The sequence below is a fragment of the Gallus gallus genome, chromosome 23, assembly GCF_016699485.2.
Source record: "Gallus gallus isolate bGalGal1 chromosome 23, bGalGal1.mat.broiler.GRCg7b, whole genome shotgun sequence".
Lineage (NCBI taxonomy): Eukaryota > Metazoa > Chordata > Aves > Galliformes > Phasianidae > Gallus > Gallus gallus.
Window position 1 is genome coordinate 5,894,818 of NC_052554.1, and position 16,471 is coordinate 5,911,288.

At 60.7% G+C, this 16,471-nt stretch overlaps 2 protein-coding genes across 2 annotated transcripts; one reads left to right on the plus strand and one right to left on the minus strand.

Moving 5' to 3' along the window:
- Positions 1-822: 822 nt before the first annotated feature.
- MYCL (v-myc avian myelocytomatosis viral oncogene lung carcinoma derived homolog) lies at positions 823-4,746 on the minus strand. Its single transcript, XM_425790.8, has 2 exons — positions 4,105-4,746; positions 823-2,316 (listed from the first exon to the last, which is right to left on the minus strand). The coding sequence occupies exons 1-2, from the start codon at positions 4,592-4,594 to the stop codon at positions 1,763-1,765; spliced, it is 1,044 nt and encodes a 347-aa protein (XP_425790.2). The 5' UTR covers positions 4,595-4,746; the 3' UTR covers positions 823-1,762.
- A 3,761-nt stretch (positions 4,747-8,507) lies between these two features.
- MFSD2A (major facilitator superfamily domain containing 2A) lies at positions 8,508-16,237 on the plus strand. The gene is made up of 14 exons (XM_417826.8): positions 8,508-8,616; positions 8,736-8,858; positions 9,379-9,503; positions 12,255-12,378; positions 12,495-12,573; positions 13,005-13,177; positions 13,272-13,362; positions 13,786-13,907; positions 14,071-14,154; positions 14,765-14,848; positions 14,957-15,069; positions 15,168-15,311; positions 15,387-15,563; positions 15,878-16,237. The coding sequence occupies exons 1-14, from the start codon at positions 8,527-8,529 to the stop codon at positions 15,933-15,935; spliced, it is 1,587 nt and encodes a 528-aa protein (XP_417826.5). The 5' UTR covers positions 8,508-8,526; the 3' UTR covers positions 15,936-16,237.
- Positions 16,238-16,471: the final 234 nt, after the last annotated feature.

Consider the following 16,471-nt stretch of genomic DNA (forward strand, 5'->3'; position numbering starts at 1 on the left):
CAAAACCGTGGGGCCAGGGACATGCGGGCTTTGTTTCCTGCTTGGAGGCGAGGTGTCAGATTTAGGTCACCCTGCCCTGTGTTTGAGCTGTGGTTCCTGTGAGCCGCCCCTAATACAGCCCTGAAACGCTTTGACAGAGCACAACATAACGTGCAGAAAGCGTGAAATACTGCAGGGAGTGGGGATGTGTGAGGCCCTGCGCAGCAGCACTGCTGCTTCAGGCTGGCTGCCTGCGGCGAGCGCTGCTCTGACTGCTGGGCAGTAACAGGACTCTGCATCCCCCCACTCAGAGCGAGGCTTCTGCTGCCACTGTGAATGAAATCCAAAAGCACTGAGCTCAGGGAAAGGGGGAGAGTAAATATACGTATAACTTAATCCACTCAGCAGATAGGGGTGCCCAAAGTTCTCCTTGAAGCAGGCAGATTGCATTCCCCCCTACCCAGCTATAGGGTTACCAGCAGCCCCCATGTAGGCCAGCAAGCCACAGACTGCCCTGAGCCCATTAGCAGAGTGTTTGGTTACGCCAAGGCCCATCTGAGCCCAGCACAAGCTCTCTGTCCCCCTTGCCAGTAAACCTACATGAAAGGAGGAAAAATAATCCAGGTGATTTGTTGTCTGTACCCACTTGCATATCAATTGCTGGGACAAAGAACAGCTCCACAGCCCTGGTGCAGAGCATTTGCTCCTGCTTGGGCCCTGAGTATCCCAGACACCCCAATACACAGCAGCCAGGCTGCCATCCCTCCAGCTCCCCTTCCCAGAGCGTTGAAGCGTGATGAATGGAAACCCGCAGCCACCCACATGGAAAAAGCCAACCCAGGCTGTCTTTACAACTTATTTATTTATGAAGTGTGAGGTAATGAAGAAAGTGCTAAATCTGACCACAGTGTTAACTAACGGTTCTCAGCAGGTCAGTGGAGCCATCCCTGCCAGCACCTCAGGGCGCTCCCTCCAGCCCAAATCCTGCACCGCCTGAAGCATTTCTGGGGGCTTCAGGCAGCTGTGGGCAAAGGGGTGGTGGCAGGGATGTGTGGGGAAAACAAAGAGAACCCCTGTTATTGCAAATGAGTGGGTTGGAGAGCTGCGAGGTGGGAACCAGCCACTGCCAGGACTCGGCTCAAGGGTCCCAGCAGGAATCAGCTCCTTCCTGATCTCCCTAAAGTGCAGCAGGATGGAGCCTTCCGACAGCAGAAGCCCCCCGCCCCCTCCAAAAAAAAGTTTTTTTTTTTTAATATAAAAAAGCAAACTCTTTACCAATACTTCTCAAAAAGTGGTACAAAAATACAGTATAAAAAACACAGCCTCCAGTATAAGACTCGCAGTTACAGCAGCAGTTTCTAGAACACAAAATCCAAGACGAGCTACTGCATGAAGTGGTAAGAAAGTGAGGTACAGCCTCACCGAGCCAAGGGAGCAGGGGATTGCCTGCAGGACACCGCTCAGGTCGGGGTCACACGTCCCCATTGCTGCCCCTGCTGGGATCCATCCAAACATGAGCCACACAGTGTGACCCACTGAAGTGGATGATGGGGACATCCTGTGGGATGGACGCGAGGGGCAGCTCCTGGCAGTGCCATTGGTGGACAACAGCTGCAGGACGACCAGCAAGGCAGGATGGAGTGATCCCCTGGGCTGAAGTCACGGAGCATCACAACAGCCACTGCCCCTGGCAGCAAGGGTTCAACAACCAACCAAAAATCAAAAGTGTGCAAATCGAAAGGGAACCATGGGGCTGTGGGGCCGGGGCGCAGGCAGGTCCATGCTAGTGCCCCTTGAGCTGAGCAATCTGTCTGAGCAACTGCATCTGCCGCAGCCGCAGCTGCCGCTTCTCAGCTGCCATTCTCCGCTCAGCGCTGATAAGCGACTGCAGGTACTCGGAGGATTTGCTCAGGATCACCACTTTGGGTGTCTTGGGGCAGCTGGCCAGCCCGGGCACCTGGTCCCGCAGCGCCAGGAAGCGTGAGCGCAGGTCATTGCGCCGCTTGCGCTCCAGGTAGTTGTGGTTTTTCCTCTTGGCCACGTCTTCGCTGTCAGAGCCGGGGCCAGCTTTTGGCAAACCGGGGTCAGGCAGCGCATGGGAGGGGGGTGGTTCTGCAGCGCTGAGCAGCTCTTCCTCGTCCTGCTGCGGGGACTTGGGCTGGGGACAGGCATCCGGCGGTGAGCGAGCGGCGTAGTTGTGCTGCTGCTGGTGGATGGAGATGTGGAAGTGCTTCATGCAGGGGTCCAGGGGGTCGGCACGCAGCGTGATGGTGACTGGCTTCCGCAGGCTGAGCGATTGTCTCTTCTCCACCGTGACCACATCAATCTCTTCACCCTCTGTTCACAACAGACATGGAAAAAACAGTCCCCATTATTTGAGAGTCCCTCAGCCCATGTGTATCCCTGCAGCCTTGGCCATTCCCCGCTGCCATTCCCCAAAGTTTGCTCATGCTCTGCAAAGCTACCCCACAACCTCCGGAAGGGATTATGTGATTTTAAATTCTTTCAATGCTACCACACAGACAGATTTCCTTCCATAGCCACATGCTGCCCAGACCCCCCCAAAACCAGACTGGGGCTTCACTGTTGCCCTAAGAGCAACACACGTCCTGGGCAAAGCAGCAACAGGCAATGTGGAAGCCCACCTGGCTGGGGAAGGGAGGGGAGGAGCGGAATCCCAAGACCAGGGAGAGGCTCTAACTCCAAAGACTGTCCCTGCTCCGACGCTTTCATGGTCCATTGGAATTGTAAATGAGGAACATGGGGGCAAAGCTGCCCTTTGTTCCCCCGGCTCCAGTTCCACACTCGGTGACTTGTTACTTTTCACAAGTGACAAACCCCATTCAGAGCCCGGCCCGACAGCCACCCCCCCCCCCCCCCCCCCCATTCAGCCCAGGCTGCGGGGACAGAGGTGACAGTCCCTGAGGGCAGTGGGGGAGGGAGGCACAGCAAGACCCAAATAACTCAAAGCCACTAAACCACGATGTGCTCGGTGCCACTGCAGCTGATCCCACAAAGCTCAGCGGGGCAAAAGCTGGGGACAGTGAGGTGACCCCACTTCGCACGTGCTGCTATTGCTCTCACTTTAGCAGAGCACTTCCACCTTTCCTATCTCTTTTATTTGGCTCTGAAGCCAGGTCCCGAGATGCTCAGTGCAGCATCATCGGCCCCCGGGGCACAGCCTCGTCTCGGTCCTTCGCCAGCCCCGCGGTAGCCGAGCTCCGGGCCGGAAAGCGACATTCACCACTGTCACAACGCGGTCGATCTCAACCACGTGCGTACACAACTCCCGCCGCCGTCCATTAATAAAAGTCGGACCGCGGGGCCCACCCCCGGGGGCCTCTCATTGGCCACGTGGCCGGGCAGTATCACCTCTCTCGCTTCCCATTGGCCCGCGGCGCTGCCCGTCCGCTCGGCCACTCTCATTGTTTGCAATCTGTTGCTTTTTGTTCGCGCCCACGTGGCGCGGCAGGACCCGACCCGGGACCCCCGGCCCTTCCCAGCCCCACGGATCGCGGTTAAGCCTCTTACGCCCGCGACCTGCTTACGGCGCCCGGGCTGCTAATGGCATTAAGCGCCCGGCCCGCGCCGTGACTCACCGGCCGGCAGATTTATTAACGGGGTCACGGCCCCGCGTCAGCATTTCCCGGCGGCCGTGAGCCCGGGAATGGGAACTGGCCGTGGGACGGCGGGGACTGCGGAGCCCCGAAAACCCGCGACCCGGAGAGGCGCTGTGCCCGGCGGGGGTCAGCGCGGTGCGGGCAGGAGCTGCCCCGTGGCCCTGTCCGGGGGGTGGGCATATCCCCCGCAGCGCTGCGTCTGCTGCCGTCGGTGACGTTCCGCCCTCCCCTGCCCCCTCTCTCCCCCCCCCGAGATGCTCCGCCTTTTGTCCCGGGGATGCGGGGCAGCGCCCGCGGTTCCGAGCCGGCAGCAGTGCTGAAAAGCTTGGGAAAGAGGCACGAGCGTCCCCCCCACCCCAGCCTCCCCGGGCCTCGAGGACCCACTCAGCGGCCACGGGGTACAGAGCCGTCCCCAGGAGGCAGCGTCGCGTCCCCTTTGTTGGCGCTCGACCGCCCCAAAGGCGCTGCTCCGCACTCGGTGCCCCCGCATCGGACGCGCCCTTACCAGAATCGCTTTGCCCCTCCGACCCCGAGGACGGGGGCACTTTGCTCTCGGCCAGGGGGCACAGGAACACGGCGGCGGGGTCCACGCACTCGCTCACGGAGCTGCCGAAGCCCAGATCGGGGGCTGAGGACGGTTTGTGCGGCGCTGCCCGCGGAGTTCCCGTGGAAAGTTTCTCCGTCATCGCCTTCTCCAGCCGTTCCCGGGCCGAGAAGCCGCTCCACATGCAGTCCCGCAGAATGAAGGCGCTCAGGTTGCCGAAGAGCTGCCCGGTGCCGATAAGGTACTCGGGTTCGTCGGGCAGACAGCAGCGCGGGGGGCAGCCCCGCTCCTCTGCCGCCGAGCAGCCCGGCCGCTCCCCGAGGGGCGAGAGAGGTGGCGTGGGGACGAACTCGAACTTCTTCCAGATGTCCTCGCTGGGAGCCGTGGAGCGGTGAAAATCCTCCCCCGCATCGTAGTCGTACAAGTAGTGCTGGTACGCGTCCCGCTCCATGGCTGCATGGGTGGTAGGAGGGGGGGGGGGGGGGGGGGCACAGCCTGGGGGCGGCGGGGCCGGGGGCAGCCGCCTCCTCGGCCCCTCCGGGCCCCCCGCGCCCACCTAGCTCGATGCTGCGGGTAGCAGCAGCAGCAGCTCACAGCCAGGACGCGGGCGCATTGTTCCCCCCTCTCTTATAGCCTATGTGCGACTGCCGGCCCGCCCCGTGTCCAATCGACGGGTCCATATTTGCATAAGGGGCGTGGTCTGAGCGAGCGCCCCGCCCCCTCGGGGGGCTCAGCGCGGGGGATGCTGCGGCCGTGCCTCAGTTTCCCCTCGTGCGGGGCGCGGAGTCGGCCCGTGGCGGCCCCGGGGCGCTGCAGCCGGCGGAGCTCCTACTGCCGCCGTGTGCCGGGCCGAGCAAAGCTTCATTTGATTGTCAAATTCTTCCCACTAACGTGAATTTGCACATTCCCAACCAAAGCACCTGTGTGGAGCGTGAGAATGGGGAAAACGAGAGCATCGGCCTCAGCACCCCAGAGCATCCCCGTGTGTCCCGGTGCATCTCAGCCACATGGGAAGGTCGTGGTTTGAGGGACCCCATCCACAAGCACGGAGGAGCTGGGATCTCTGCAAGGCAGATTTTGACTGAGGACACCCAGGCCCAGCTGGCAACACACAGCTGTGAATGGGACAAGTTGGCTTATGGAGATATGAGCTTCACTGTCCAGCTGCACACGAGGAATGAAGTGTGCACAGAGGGCACAGACACCACCTGGGGACGTCTGAGGGGGCCACAGTACTGGGGCCAGCACTCCGTTTCCATCCTTGGCACTTTGCATTTCACGTCTGCAAAGTTCTTTCTAAGAAGAGCAGTAAACATTGTGGAAATGCTGCCAGGCTCTGCTCGAGCTCTAAAGACCGTTACAAAGTCCACCTGGGCTGTGCAGCCCCAGCCAGCAGTGCTGGGAGCCGGGGGGCTGAGTCCTGCGCCCCCGTCCAGGATGAGCAGCCTGATGCACCCGTCCCCATCCCATCCCCATCCCGCCGCACCGTCCCGGACTCCGTCCGCCCTCAGCCGCGGGCTCCGCGCGCCACCTGCCGGGCACGGAGCTCCGGGGGCCGGGATGCACCTCTCCGTGCCGGGTTCCAACTGCAGCCCCGAACGCGTGGTGCCCCGCGGTCCCCGAGAGGGTCAGTCGCTCCCTGAGCACTCCATTCCCACCCGCTCTGCCGCCCCCCGGTGAAGCCCCTTCGCCCCCCCCCCAACGAATCTCCCTCAGCTTTAGGGGCTGAGCCGCTGCGGGGCTCTCGGCCGCAGCTCCTTGCCCTCCCCGAGGCCTCTGGACCTCTCCAGCTTTTGCCGGGGTGCGGCACGAGTGTGTCCCGCTTTCAAGGAGTTCCAGATGTTTCGAGGGTATAAGAGGACCGCTGAGAGGGGCTGGAGCAGCCGTGCAGCCCTTTAATCTCGGTAAACGCCACCTGAGAGCTGCTCTTTGCAGGCTGTGCTGTGCAAACAGAGGTGGGTGCTCAGAGGGGAGGTGCCCGGGGACACAGCACTGCAGGTGGCTGCCCGGGGTTGGACAGACCCCTGGCCGTGCTCCCTTTGCAGGAGCTGCTTTGCAGGCGTTGCATCACAGGAGCAGCTGTGACCTGGCCGGCAGCTGGCACTGCTCCAGGGATGGCACGAGGCAGTTCCCAGCCCGCAGTGCCCTTTGGATCCCTGCTGACAGCAGGGCTGGACTTTGCTCTGGCCCCAGTGCTTCCATCATTGCACCCCAAAGGGTGTCCCAGAACTCCCCAGGCTGTGCCCTGCCTCCGACCATCCCCATCCTGCAGCAGCCCCCCTGCCATCCCCATGGGGCTCCTGGGCTGAGCCCCCACACCAACCCCATCTTGTCCCCCACCTCCCATTGCAACATTCTGCCTGAGGTCCCATGGGATGGATTTGATCAGTGCAGGACTACCACGTGCCACCATGCAACATGTCCCCTTTGCCCCCATGAAGCCACGGTGTCCTTGCAAAATCCCCAGGCCCCGTGGGCACAGGAACACACAAAGCACCACTACCAGAACCATGCTGAGTCCAGTGGGCAGCAAAGTGCAGCAAACAGGGAGGAAAACTGTCCCTGGCACCTCCTTATCCCCTCACAGACCCATTTTGTCTATGTACAGTGCCAGGAGATGCACTGAGCCTGGAGATGCCCTGGGGCTGCCCCAGCAGGGTGCAGCACTGACACCATCAGCAGCGCTGTCTGGTTTTAAGTGCGCTCACGCTTGCTCAGCTCTGGGCTGTGCCAGATTTGTGATATGGGGAAGTATGGGCAGGAGGCAGGAGGCAGAGCCACCACCATCAGTGCAGCCCCTTTCCCCACCCCTGTCCCCATCCCCTGTGACCCCAGGGCCAGAGCTTGGGTCCCATCCTCAGTGGCTGCTTCACAGCTGCGAGTATCCCCTGTGCATCCACTTGGCAGAAGGTTTAACATCTTCCCCACTCCCTGATATTGCACAATGCCAGGCGGGGAGAAAATCCTCCTAATTCCAGGAAATCCCCAAATCCTGGTCATTCTGCTTCTCCTGCTTCAGATGCACAGCAGGGCTGCACCTATTTCTGATCTTTCTGCACAGTCTCAGCACAAAGCACCACTCATTGTACACCCAAAACTCAGGAGCAGCTCCTCACACTGTGCCTGAGAGCAGGAACACCACCAGGAGCCAAGGAGCTCTCAGACAAAGGGATCAGAGTGGCAGCAATGGCAGTAGCAGCGCTCAGGGGCTGAGGATGGGGTTAATGCCACGCTGGCCCCATCCCATGGCACTTCTCAGTGTGATCTTTGCTCCATGATGGCCCAAGCAGTGCTGGCAGCTGTCATTGTGTTGACACGGCACTGATGCTTTGCTTTTGCTGGCAGGGTCCATTCAAGCTCACCAAGCCCATTGCCTCGCATGGGATGCTGTCACCAGACGCTGTGTCCCAAAGCCACAGCCCCATCATCCTGCAGGCACAGCCCCAGCCCTGTGAGCAGCACTGAGAGGTGCAGCAGTAGTGGTCCTCCCATCGCCTTCTGCTGCTGCCTCTGCGTTTCATGGCCAGGCTTTCAGGGCACTCTATGTCCAGAAGAGTTTTAAACAAAGGCCACGTTCCTCACAAATGAGGGGTTTCAGGATCTGGGATTTTAAGAAAATAAACGTCTGACTTTCATGACAAAATGAGGACTCGGAATTGCATTTGCCGCTTTAGGAGAAAGACATCACGTGCTGAGATGGTCACACACATCAGAGTGCTTACTTCTACCCCAGTGCTTCCAGTGTACTCTCATAACATGACTTGCTGCATTACTTTTTTGCTGTTTACTTACAAAGCACAGAAATTGGGGTAATTTGAGTTGGAAGGGACTTCTGTAGCCCACGTGGGCTTGTAAAGATTGGGATCATCCATGTGCCCTGACTTTTTGCCGTCTGCAAAAAAAGTGGTTTGCCAACTGCAAACCACAAACCAGAGCCTGCATGGCACAGGAGTCGGCAGTGGGGGGGGGTTCTGCTTCACTGCAGTCCCTTCGATGGAGGGTTGTAATGGGGCTGCAGTGGGGCACAGAGCGCCCTTGGAGCTGATCCCCAGCCCTCACCAATGGATGCCTGGCACAGGGAGGTGATGGTGGCACAGAGGGGTGATGGTGGCGCTGGGAGGTGACAGTGCCTCCACTGCCCCAAACCCTCGCAGGGCAGCACGATGCTGGCATAGGGGTGTGAGAAGGAATGGGGACAGAAGGACAGAGGGACAGGGAAGGTCGGGGGCTGCAGGTGGGGGTCCGGGCTGAGGCTGGGGTAGAAGTGAAGGAAGCGGACGGCAGGAGGCAGGATGGAGGCAGGAGGCGGGGCGGCAGGAGGCGGGGCAGACGCGTACAAGGCCGCGCGGGCGGTGGCTCCGCGCCCCATTCATCGCGCGCAGCATGGCTGGGGGCGGCGGTGCGGAGCGGGTCCGCGTTGGGGCCGCGGCTGCGGGGCTGCTGCCGCCTTCCTGCCGCCAGCCCCGCCGTAGGGTGAGCTGCTGTTCCCCTCCCCTTCTCCCCGGGGCTTCCCGGGCCCCGCTCGGAGCGGGGAGGGAGCCGTCCTCGGTTCCCCTCCCTTTCCCCGACCCTAATGCCGCAGGCCGTTGCAGGAGAGCCGGGAGCGGCTGTCGGTGTGCAGCAAGCTGTGCTACGCCGTCGGCGGGGCTCCCTACCAGACCACGGGCTGCGCGTTGGGCTTCTTCCTCCAGATCTACCTCCTAGACGTGGCACAGGTACCGGGCCGGTGGGACGGGGCGGGGGGCGGCGGCGGCGCTCGGTCGGGCTCCTTATGGGGCGGCGGGATCCGGGTCCCGCGGGGGGAGTCCTGGGAGCGGCCGTCGCTGCCGGGATCCGCATTGGGAGCGCGCAGATCGACGTGTCCTGCAGCTCCCGAATGGGGTGAGTCGCGCTGGTGGAACGGCGCCGGGGTTCTGTGCCCTTAGGGTCCCTTAGAAGCACGAGGGGGCCGGCTTCTTATGCAGCCTGACAGTGATAGGATGCGGGTACATAGCTTTAAACTGAAAGAGGGGAGATTTAGGTTAGGTGTTAAGAAAAAATTCTTTACTCCATGGGCAGTGAGGTGCTGGTTCTGCTGTCCAGAGAGGTTGTGGGTGCCCCATCCCTGAAAGCATTCAAGGCTAAGTTGGATGGCGCTCTGGGCAGCCTGAGCTGGTGGGGAGTAACCAGCCCATGGCAGGGGTTGGAACTGGGTGGGTTCCAACTTCAGCCATTCTGTGGTTCTGACTCCTGCAGCTTGACCCATTCTATGCCTCCATCATCCTGTTTGTGGGGCGAGCATGGGACGCCATCACAGACCCCATGGTGGGCTTCTTCATCAGCAAGACGCCGTGGACCCGCTTTGGCCGCCTGATGCCATGGTGAGTGCTGCCTGTAGCACCCGGTGTCCCTTCCCCATGCGCTGGCTGCCATCAGCTGTGGGTGTCCCTTGGATGAGGTTAGCAGGGCAGAACGTGCCCACAGCCCGTCTCACCCAGCGGAGGTGCCAGGTGCCCAAAAACACCAGGGTGCTGCCAGCAACATTGCTCTGTGGCTGTTATCCCATTGTACCTAAGCTGTCACCTTGTGTCCCTGGGTGTACCCTTGTGCCTCTACACATGGACCAGCTCCAGCGCCCCAGGAGTGCCCTATGCCACATTCAGGTGCTGGGTGCAGACTCCTGTGGCAGTCCCCCATCCCTAGCCAGTGGCAGGGACATGCTGCCTGCAGAGCAGGTGGCATTGCAGCTGCAGGGAGGAGTGGCGGGGGTGTGCGCAGTGATGTGGGGTAGTGGGATACCAGCTGATGGTCACAAGGATGTGGTGTGAACAGGAAGAGCGACTGCCAAAGCTCCAGGAACCTGCATGTGGGTGCTGCTCTTGGGAGCAAAGGGAAGTTGGAGGTGTGGGGTGTGGGTGTTTACAGAACCCCAAAGGGTTGGGGCATGGGACAAGGGGGGATGTCCATCAACACCTGTTCCTATGCAGGACAGTGAGCAATGCAATCTTCAGGAGAGGGATGAGAGCCACAGGGTGCTAATATCTGAATGTGGATGTGGTGCTGTGCGTCCCACACCAAAATAACCTGCAGGGTGCTGAAATGCAGTGCAGCAAAGGGGGTAGGCACAGGGGGCTGTGGCTGCAGGGACACACTTCTTTCCCCTGCAATTACAACCTCTGTGTCCATGGGTTTCCGTGAATAGCTCTGGGCAGAGGCAGCTGCCTGGTTAAGCCAGGTTCCATGCGTGGCCTGAAATAGCCTCCCTGCAGGCAGCGCGGCGGGTCTGGGGTCTGGAGATTAGCGCGGGGCTGGGCAGGATAGCTGCGCTCAGCTGCAGCTCTGCTCTGTAATCTCGGGGCAGGGGTGGGGATGGAGCTGCTGCATTCCTCGGAATGGCTCTTGCATTGTTAAAATTAGCCAGCACTTCTGTGGCGGGTTGGGCCCCTTGGCTTGCAGGTGTTATTTCTGGCTTCAGGGGAAACCGGCAGCCCCCGGCTGCTGCAGCTCTGCTGCTGCCTCGGTTTCCCTGGGCATGGTGGTGCTGCTGCTGCCTGACCCCAGCCCCCCCCGTACGCTGTGATGGGATCCTGGGGGTGAATTCCTGCCAGGCTATGAAGTGCGTGACGTGGGGCTCTGACTGAAAGCACGAGGCAGCTCCTGCTTCCTTTCAGCTCTTTCTTTGGAAGCCCTTCTTAGCGCTCTTTCCCCCAGCTGCTCGTCAGCACGCCGTGCTGCTTTCGTGCAGCATTTCCTCTCTTCCCGATGACCAAACTTTCCCCTGACGTGGAGGCGATTGCAGTGTCCTGACCTTCCTCCTCCGAGCAGCGGTCGTTTACAAACGGTTAAACCGCCGGACTGGGAAGCGAGCGGCACAAAGGAACACGCCATCACACACAGCCAATGAGCGCCGCCGCGTCACCGGCGCCGCGCCCACGGGGTCACTTTCAGTCATTCGCCCCCGTGGCCACCGGGGCTCAGCGCCTCGCCCTGGAGCTGGAGGCACCCTGCTGGTCCCACGGGGGTGCGCTCACCCCGTGTGCACCCATGGGTGCCGCAGCCGATGCACTGAGCTTCCCGCCGTCCTGGGGCTGCAGTGAGCGATTCAGACCTTCCTTGGCTCCACACAAGCGTGGCAATGAGGGCGCAGGAGAGGAGCGGCTGTGAGCTGGCTCGCCCCTTCCTCCCCCCGCCGGTGACGTGTGTGTGGAAAAATGTGCATGTGCTGCGTCCTGTGCAGTGCGTCTGCCTGCTCCATCCGTGGAGATGCAGTTTCTCAACACTCTCCCCAACTTAAATTTAACTTTGTGTCCTGTATGTCAGCCTGGAAGGAAGGATTTCCCTGTCCCCTCATTGCAGAGACAGCTCTGACCTTGTGCGGCTCTGCCCGGTTCTGCTGGTTTGGCTCCTGAGTGCAGCCCCCATCCAATGGCTTGTGGAGCGCCGGTGCTTGCAAGCAAAGCCAGAATGAAGCCAAGATGCAGTGCGTGGCTTTCCACTGCTGTTTGCCTGTTGGCCAGTTCTGACGGCCAAGTGCCAAGCTCTGGTGCTTGAGCAATGCTCCCTCCCCGATCCTGTTGTGCTTTGTACCCCATGTCCTGCTGCATGCTGTGCAGAGCTGCAGGAAGGAGCAGTTGCTGCTGGCCGGGACTCGCTCTGTTCCTGCCAGCTGAGCAGAGGTGACCCTGGGATGAGGGCTCGGTGCTGGCAGGAGGTGTGAGCAGGGAGCTGTGCTCCTGGCTGCTCTGCAGCCCTTGGCAGGAGGAGCAGGGAGATGGCACCCTGCTGAGCATGCAGCAGTGCTGCCTGCGGGAAGGGTCGGGGCTGGGAGCTGATGGCAGAAGCAGATCAGTCCCTTCCATTGCAGCAGGGATGCCTGCTCTTGCAGAAACAGATTTTTTTTTTGTGGAAGTCTGAGTCAGCCCATTCCCCTCCCTGCCGTGAGAGCCGAGGTGCTGCCTGCAGCCCTGTGGCACCCAGCCCTGCCCGTGTGTTGCAGCAGGGTGGGCCAGTTTGGGGCAGCTGGGGGTCCCCAAAATCAGATCCCTGGTCCCCATTGTCTGTACAGCAGCAGGGAGAGCTGAGCCGGTGGGTTTGAAGCGTGCCTGTGAGACTGACACTGTGTCTTCCCAAAGGATCATCTTCTCCACCCCATTTGCTGTCATCTCCTACTTCCTCATCTGGTTCGTCCCAGACATCTCCACAGGCCAAGTGATGTGGTATCTCATCTTCTACTGCATCTTCCAGACCCTTGTGACGGTGAGTTGGGCTCTGCATGTTGGGTCAGTGGGGAGGGACAGAGCAGGGTGGCAGAACCTCTGTCCGGGTCCCACCAACATTCGCAGCCCTGAGCCCATTCTCTGGTGCCATTGCAGTGCTTCCACGTGCCCTACTCGGCGCTGACAATGTTCATCAGCAGGGAGCAGAGTGAGCGGGACTCAGCCACTGCCTACCGTAAGTGCTTCCTCCCCTTCCTTCACGGCGCTCAGCTCCTTTGCTGCTGCTCCCGCTGGGGTGCAGTCCTCATGGAGGTGCAGGGAGTGGATTGTTTGGTCACACTCCATCCCGAGGAGCATCGTTCAGGGCCTGAGCTGCAGCTGGTCCAGATCTTTCTGTTCCTCTTCACTGTCTCCTCTGGCACGCATTCCTGTTAAGTCTGAGAGCTGCTCCTCAGTCCTCCCTCCCTCTCTGCTATAAGGCAGACAGCACCGTGCCCAAGTCCAGGCATACCTCACCTCTGTCTTGGTTTCCCAGCAGGTGCTCTCTGCATAGCACAGGGCTTTTTCCTCTGGTTTGGGTGGAGCTGTAGGAGAGCTGTGCTGGCTCGCCTGTGCTGCTGACGGGGAGCAGATAGCCCTAGGCTCAGCCCCGCTGCCTCTCCCCAGGTATGACTGTGGAGGTGCTGGGCACTGTGCTGGGCACCGCCATCCAGGGCCAGATTGTGGGCAAGGCGGTTACCCCCTGCATCGAGACCCCCCCCTTCCTGAGTGAGACCAACTTCTCGGTGGCCATAAGGAATGTGAACATGACCCACTACACTGGCTCGCTGGCAGACACGGTAAACTGAGGGCACTTGCTGGTCTCTGCTGCTCCCCTGGGCAGCACTGGCTGCCGGGATGAGGCCTTCCCTTATTGCTTCCCCTCTCACGCAGAGGAATGCCTACATGGTTGCAGCGGGGGTCATCGGGGGGCTCTACATCCTCTGCGCTGTCATCCTCTCAGTGGGCGTGCGGGAGAAAAGAGGTGAGTGAGAGGGGCTGTGATGCGTGGGGCTCTCGGAGGAGCTGTGGCCTCATCTGAGGGTCCTGCCCCATAGAGAGGGGCTGAGGAGCTGGGATGGCTCTGCAGAATAGCAGTGCTGTGGGCAGGAGGGCTCAGCATCTCCAGCTCATCTCACTGCGTTGCTGTTCATCTCACATGGCTTTGGATTGCCAAGTTTGTGGTGCCAGCTGGGGCATCCCAGAGCGAGAGGATATCCAAAGTCCAGGACTCTGGTCCTGCCCTGCAAAGCAGTGTCCCTCTGAGACTCTGGGCTGGGAACTCCCTTCCCCCATTGCCCTTATACCCCCAGGTCCTGTGTGCTGTTCTGCAGCAGGTTGGGGTGCACTGCCCTGTGCCCCTGGGTGCTGTCCGTGGGTCTGATGGTAGGCTCACTCTGCTCCCCAGAGTCCTCTGAGCTGCAGTCAGATGAGCCAGTCTCCTTCTTCCGAGGGCTGAAGCTGGTGATGAACCACGGTGCCTACATCAAGCTCATCACTGGCTTCCTCTTCACTTCACTGGCATTCATGGTGAGGAGGGCTGGGCTGGAGGATGGAGCAGGGGGCAAGCTGGAGCCTAGGGGTCCAGGATCAGTGATCTGGAGCAGAGCAGTGATGTGGGTGGAGAGTGGACACTGGCGCCTGTTTGGAGTGGCCAGAGTGTCCTCCTCTGACCCCTCTGCTCCCTTTGCAGCTGCTGGAGGGCAACTTTGCCCTATTCTGCACCTACACCTTGGGCTTCCGCAACGAGTTCCAGAACATCCTCTTGGCCATCATGGTGCGTATGGCCCCACTGGACCCCCCAGGGCTGGGATGCACACAATGGCATCCCATGTCCAAGCTGGGGAGTGAGGGAGGTCAGGGGCTGTGGGGACAGTGACCAGAAGTCCCTTGGGAGCAGAGGAGGGAGAAGAAGTCACAAAAGCGGAGTGGGTTGGCAGGAACAGCATAGCCTTTGTTCCCACATGAAGGCTGCCAGAGATGGAAGAACAGGAGCCATGGGGGCCTTTTGTCCAAATCTGGCCACTTATCTCCCTTCCCCCCCTTGAGAAAAGGAGCTTGGTGTTCACTGTCTGGGACAGAACACAACAGCTCCTAGGGAGTCCTATGGGATGGGGAGGTCTGAAGTGCCAAGCCCTGCAGAGCCTGGCTCCTGGCTGCAGCGGGGGTGGATCTGGCTCCATCCCATGCCCAGGGCAGCCGGGTCCTTGGCTGGTTGAGGGGAATGGTACTGGGGCACTCTGCAGTGTCCTTACGTGCCTACTTCAGTCCCCAGCTCTCCAGGGTGGGAGTGGGTGGTTTGTGGAAGCCTGGGGTGTTGGGTGAGGGGCTGAGACTGATGGGCAGAGCCTGGACAGCCAGTGACCACAAGCCCCCTCTTCCCACAGCTGTCAGCCACCCTGACCATCCCCTTCTGGCAGTGGTTTCTCACCCGCTTTGGGAAGAAGACTGCTGTCTATGTGGGCATCTCGGTGAGTGGGTGCACAGAGCTGCGTGCTGGGGCCAGCACTGGGATGGGTGGGCTGAGGGCAGCAGCTGTAGGGCTCCGGGAGACCAACCCAGCTTCTGTCCCCCTGCAGTCCGCTGTCCCCTTCCTCATCACGGTGGTTGTCCTGGACAGTAACCTCGTCGTCACCTACATCGTGGCAGTGGCGGCGGGGATCAGCGTGGCGGCTGCCTTCCTCCTGCCCTGGTGAGCGCAGAGCCCTGTGCTGGGAGCTGGGCTGGGCTCTGCGGGGCACTCTGATCCCTGGGGGTCCTGGCGGGGGATGCTCACCCACCTCCATGCAGGTCCATGCTCCCGGATGTCATAGATGACTTCAAGCTGCAGCACCCCGAATCCCGCGGCCACGAAGCCATCTTCTTCTCCTTCTACGTCTTCTTTACCAAGTTCACCTCAGGGGTATCCCTGGGCATCTCTACGCTCAGCCTGGAGTGAGTGTGGTGGGGACGGCAGCAGGGTGCAGCCCAGCTGTGGTTCTCCCATCTCTGATGTGTGCACATCTGCAGCTTCGCAGGGTACCAAACACGGGGCTGCTCCCAGCCCAGCGAGGTGAACATCACCCTGAAGCTGCTGGTGTCGGCTGTGCCTGTGGGGCTGATCCTGCTGGGCCTGCTCCTCTTCAAGCTGTACCCCATTGACGAGGAGAAGCGCAGGGAGAACAAGAAGGCCCTGCAGGACCTGAGGTGGGTGTGGATCCGTGTTGAGAGGTGGCTGCGTCGCGTGCCAGGGCTGTGGGGATGGGTCGGGCCTGGGCTCATCAGGCGGCGCTGGGACACGTCTGGGTGCCGTGGGCGGCAGTGAGGAGTGCTGGTTCTGCCAATCCTGGCTGCCAGGGAGGTGGTGTGAAGCGTTCGAGATCGGCACGGAACCTGCCCTGGTTGCTAAAGAGCTGGGCTGGGTCTGCACGTGGTGGCTCCGGGGCTGTGGGGTTCCCTGCTGGCTGCAGCAGCCCTGCGGCACGGAGGCAGGCTTTGCTTCACACCTTCTTCCCCCGCAGGGAGGAGAGCAACAGCAGCTCAGAGTCAGACTCCACAGAGCTGGCCAACATCGTGTGACCCACAGTTCGCCCGCCTGCAGCCCGGTGGGGCCGGGGACTGCGGAGTGCCCGTAGTGTACATTACACAGATGGACCCGCGGAGCTGAAGCTGTCGCTCCCCGGCTCCGGGTGTGGAGCACAGCCCCCCTCCCACGGTGGGGCCGGGCCAGGGGTAGTGTACATTACACTGTGACCGTGCCAAGGGCAGCTCACCGCTGCGCTCTGTACATACAACACTAATTTAGGAAGCTGTTATGTTTGTTGTTTTTTTTATATAGATGATTAACTTAATGATGTAAATATTAAACTTTCCTATTTGTATATAACGAGCAGGACCTGAATTTGAAGACCCGTTAGTACTTATTCACATAAAAGTGGGGGGACTTGCAGTGCTGTGAGTGACACCCCCAGCCCCGGCTCCTTCCACAGTGCCTGCGCTGCAGCAGCCTAACAAAGGCACCATTATTTTCTCTCTTTCAAGAGGAGGGGGCGGGGAGGTGGAGGGACGAATGATACCGAAGTGCTCGTGGTGAAGAGCGCGAGCGCCGTGCTGGA

What these genes read in the sequence shown, in the direction of transcription:
- MYCL (XM_425790.8), bottom strand. Translation starts at nt 4,594, where the DNA reads ATGGAGCGGGACGCGTACCAGCACTACTTGTACGACTACGATGCGGGG. An exon ending in GGAGGGGCAAAGCGATTCTG is followed by an intron (nt 2,317 to 4,104) that starts GTAAGGGCGCGT and finishes TGTTGTGAACAG; the next exon opens with AGGGTGAAGAGATTGATGTG.
- MFSD2A (XM_417826.8), top strand. Translation starts at nt 8,527, where the DNA reads ATGGCTGGGGGCGGCGGTGCGGAGCGGGTCCGCGTTGGGGCCGCGGCT. An exon ending in ACATCCTCTTGGCCATCATG is followed by an intron (nt 14,155 to 14,764) that starts GTGCGTATGGCC and finishes CTCTTCCCACAG; the next exon opens with CTGTCAGCCACCCTGACCAT. An exon ending in AAGGCCCTGCAGGACCTGAG is followed by an intron (nt 15,564 to 15,877) that starts GTGGGTGTGGAT and finishes CTTCCCCCGCAG; the next exon opens with GGAGGAGAGCAACAGCAGCT.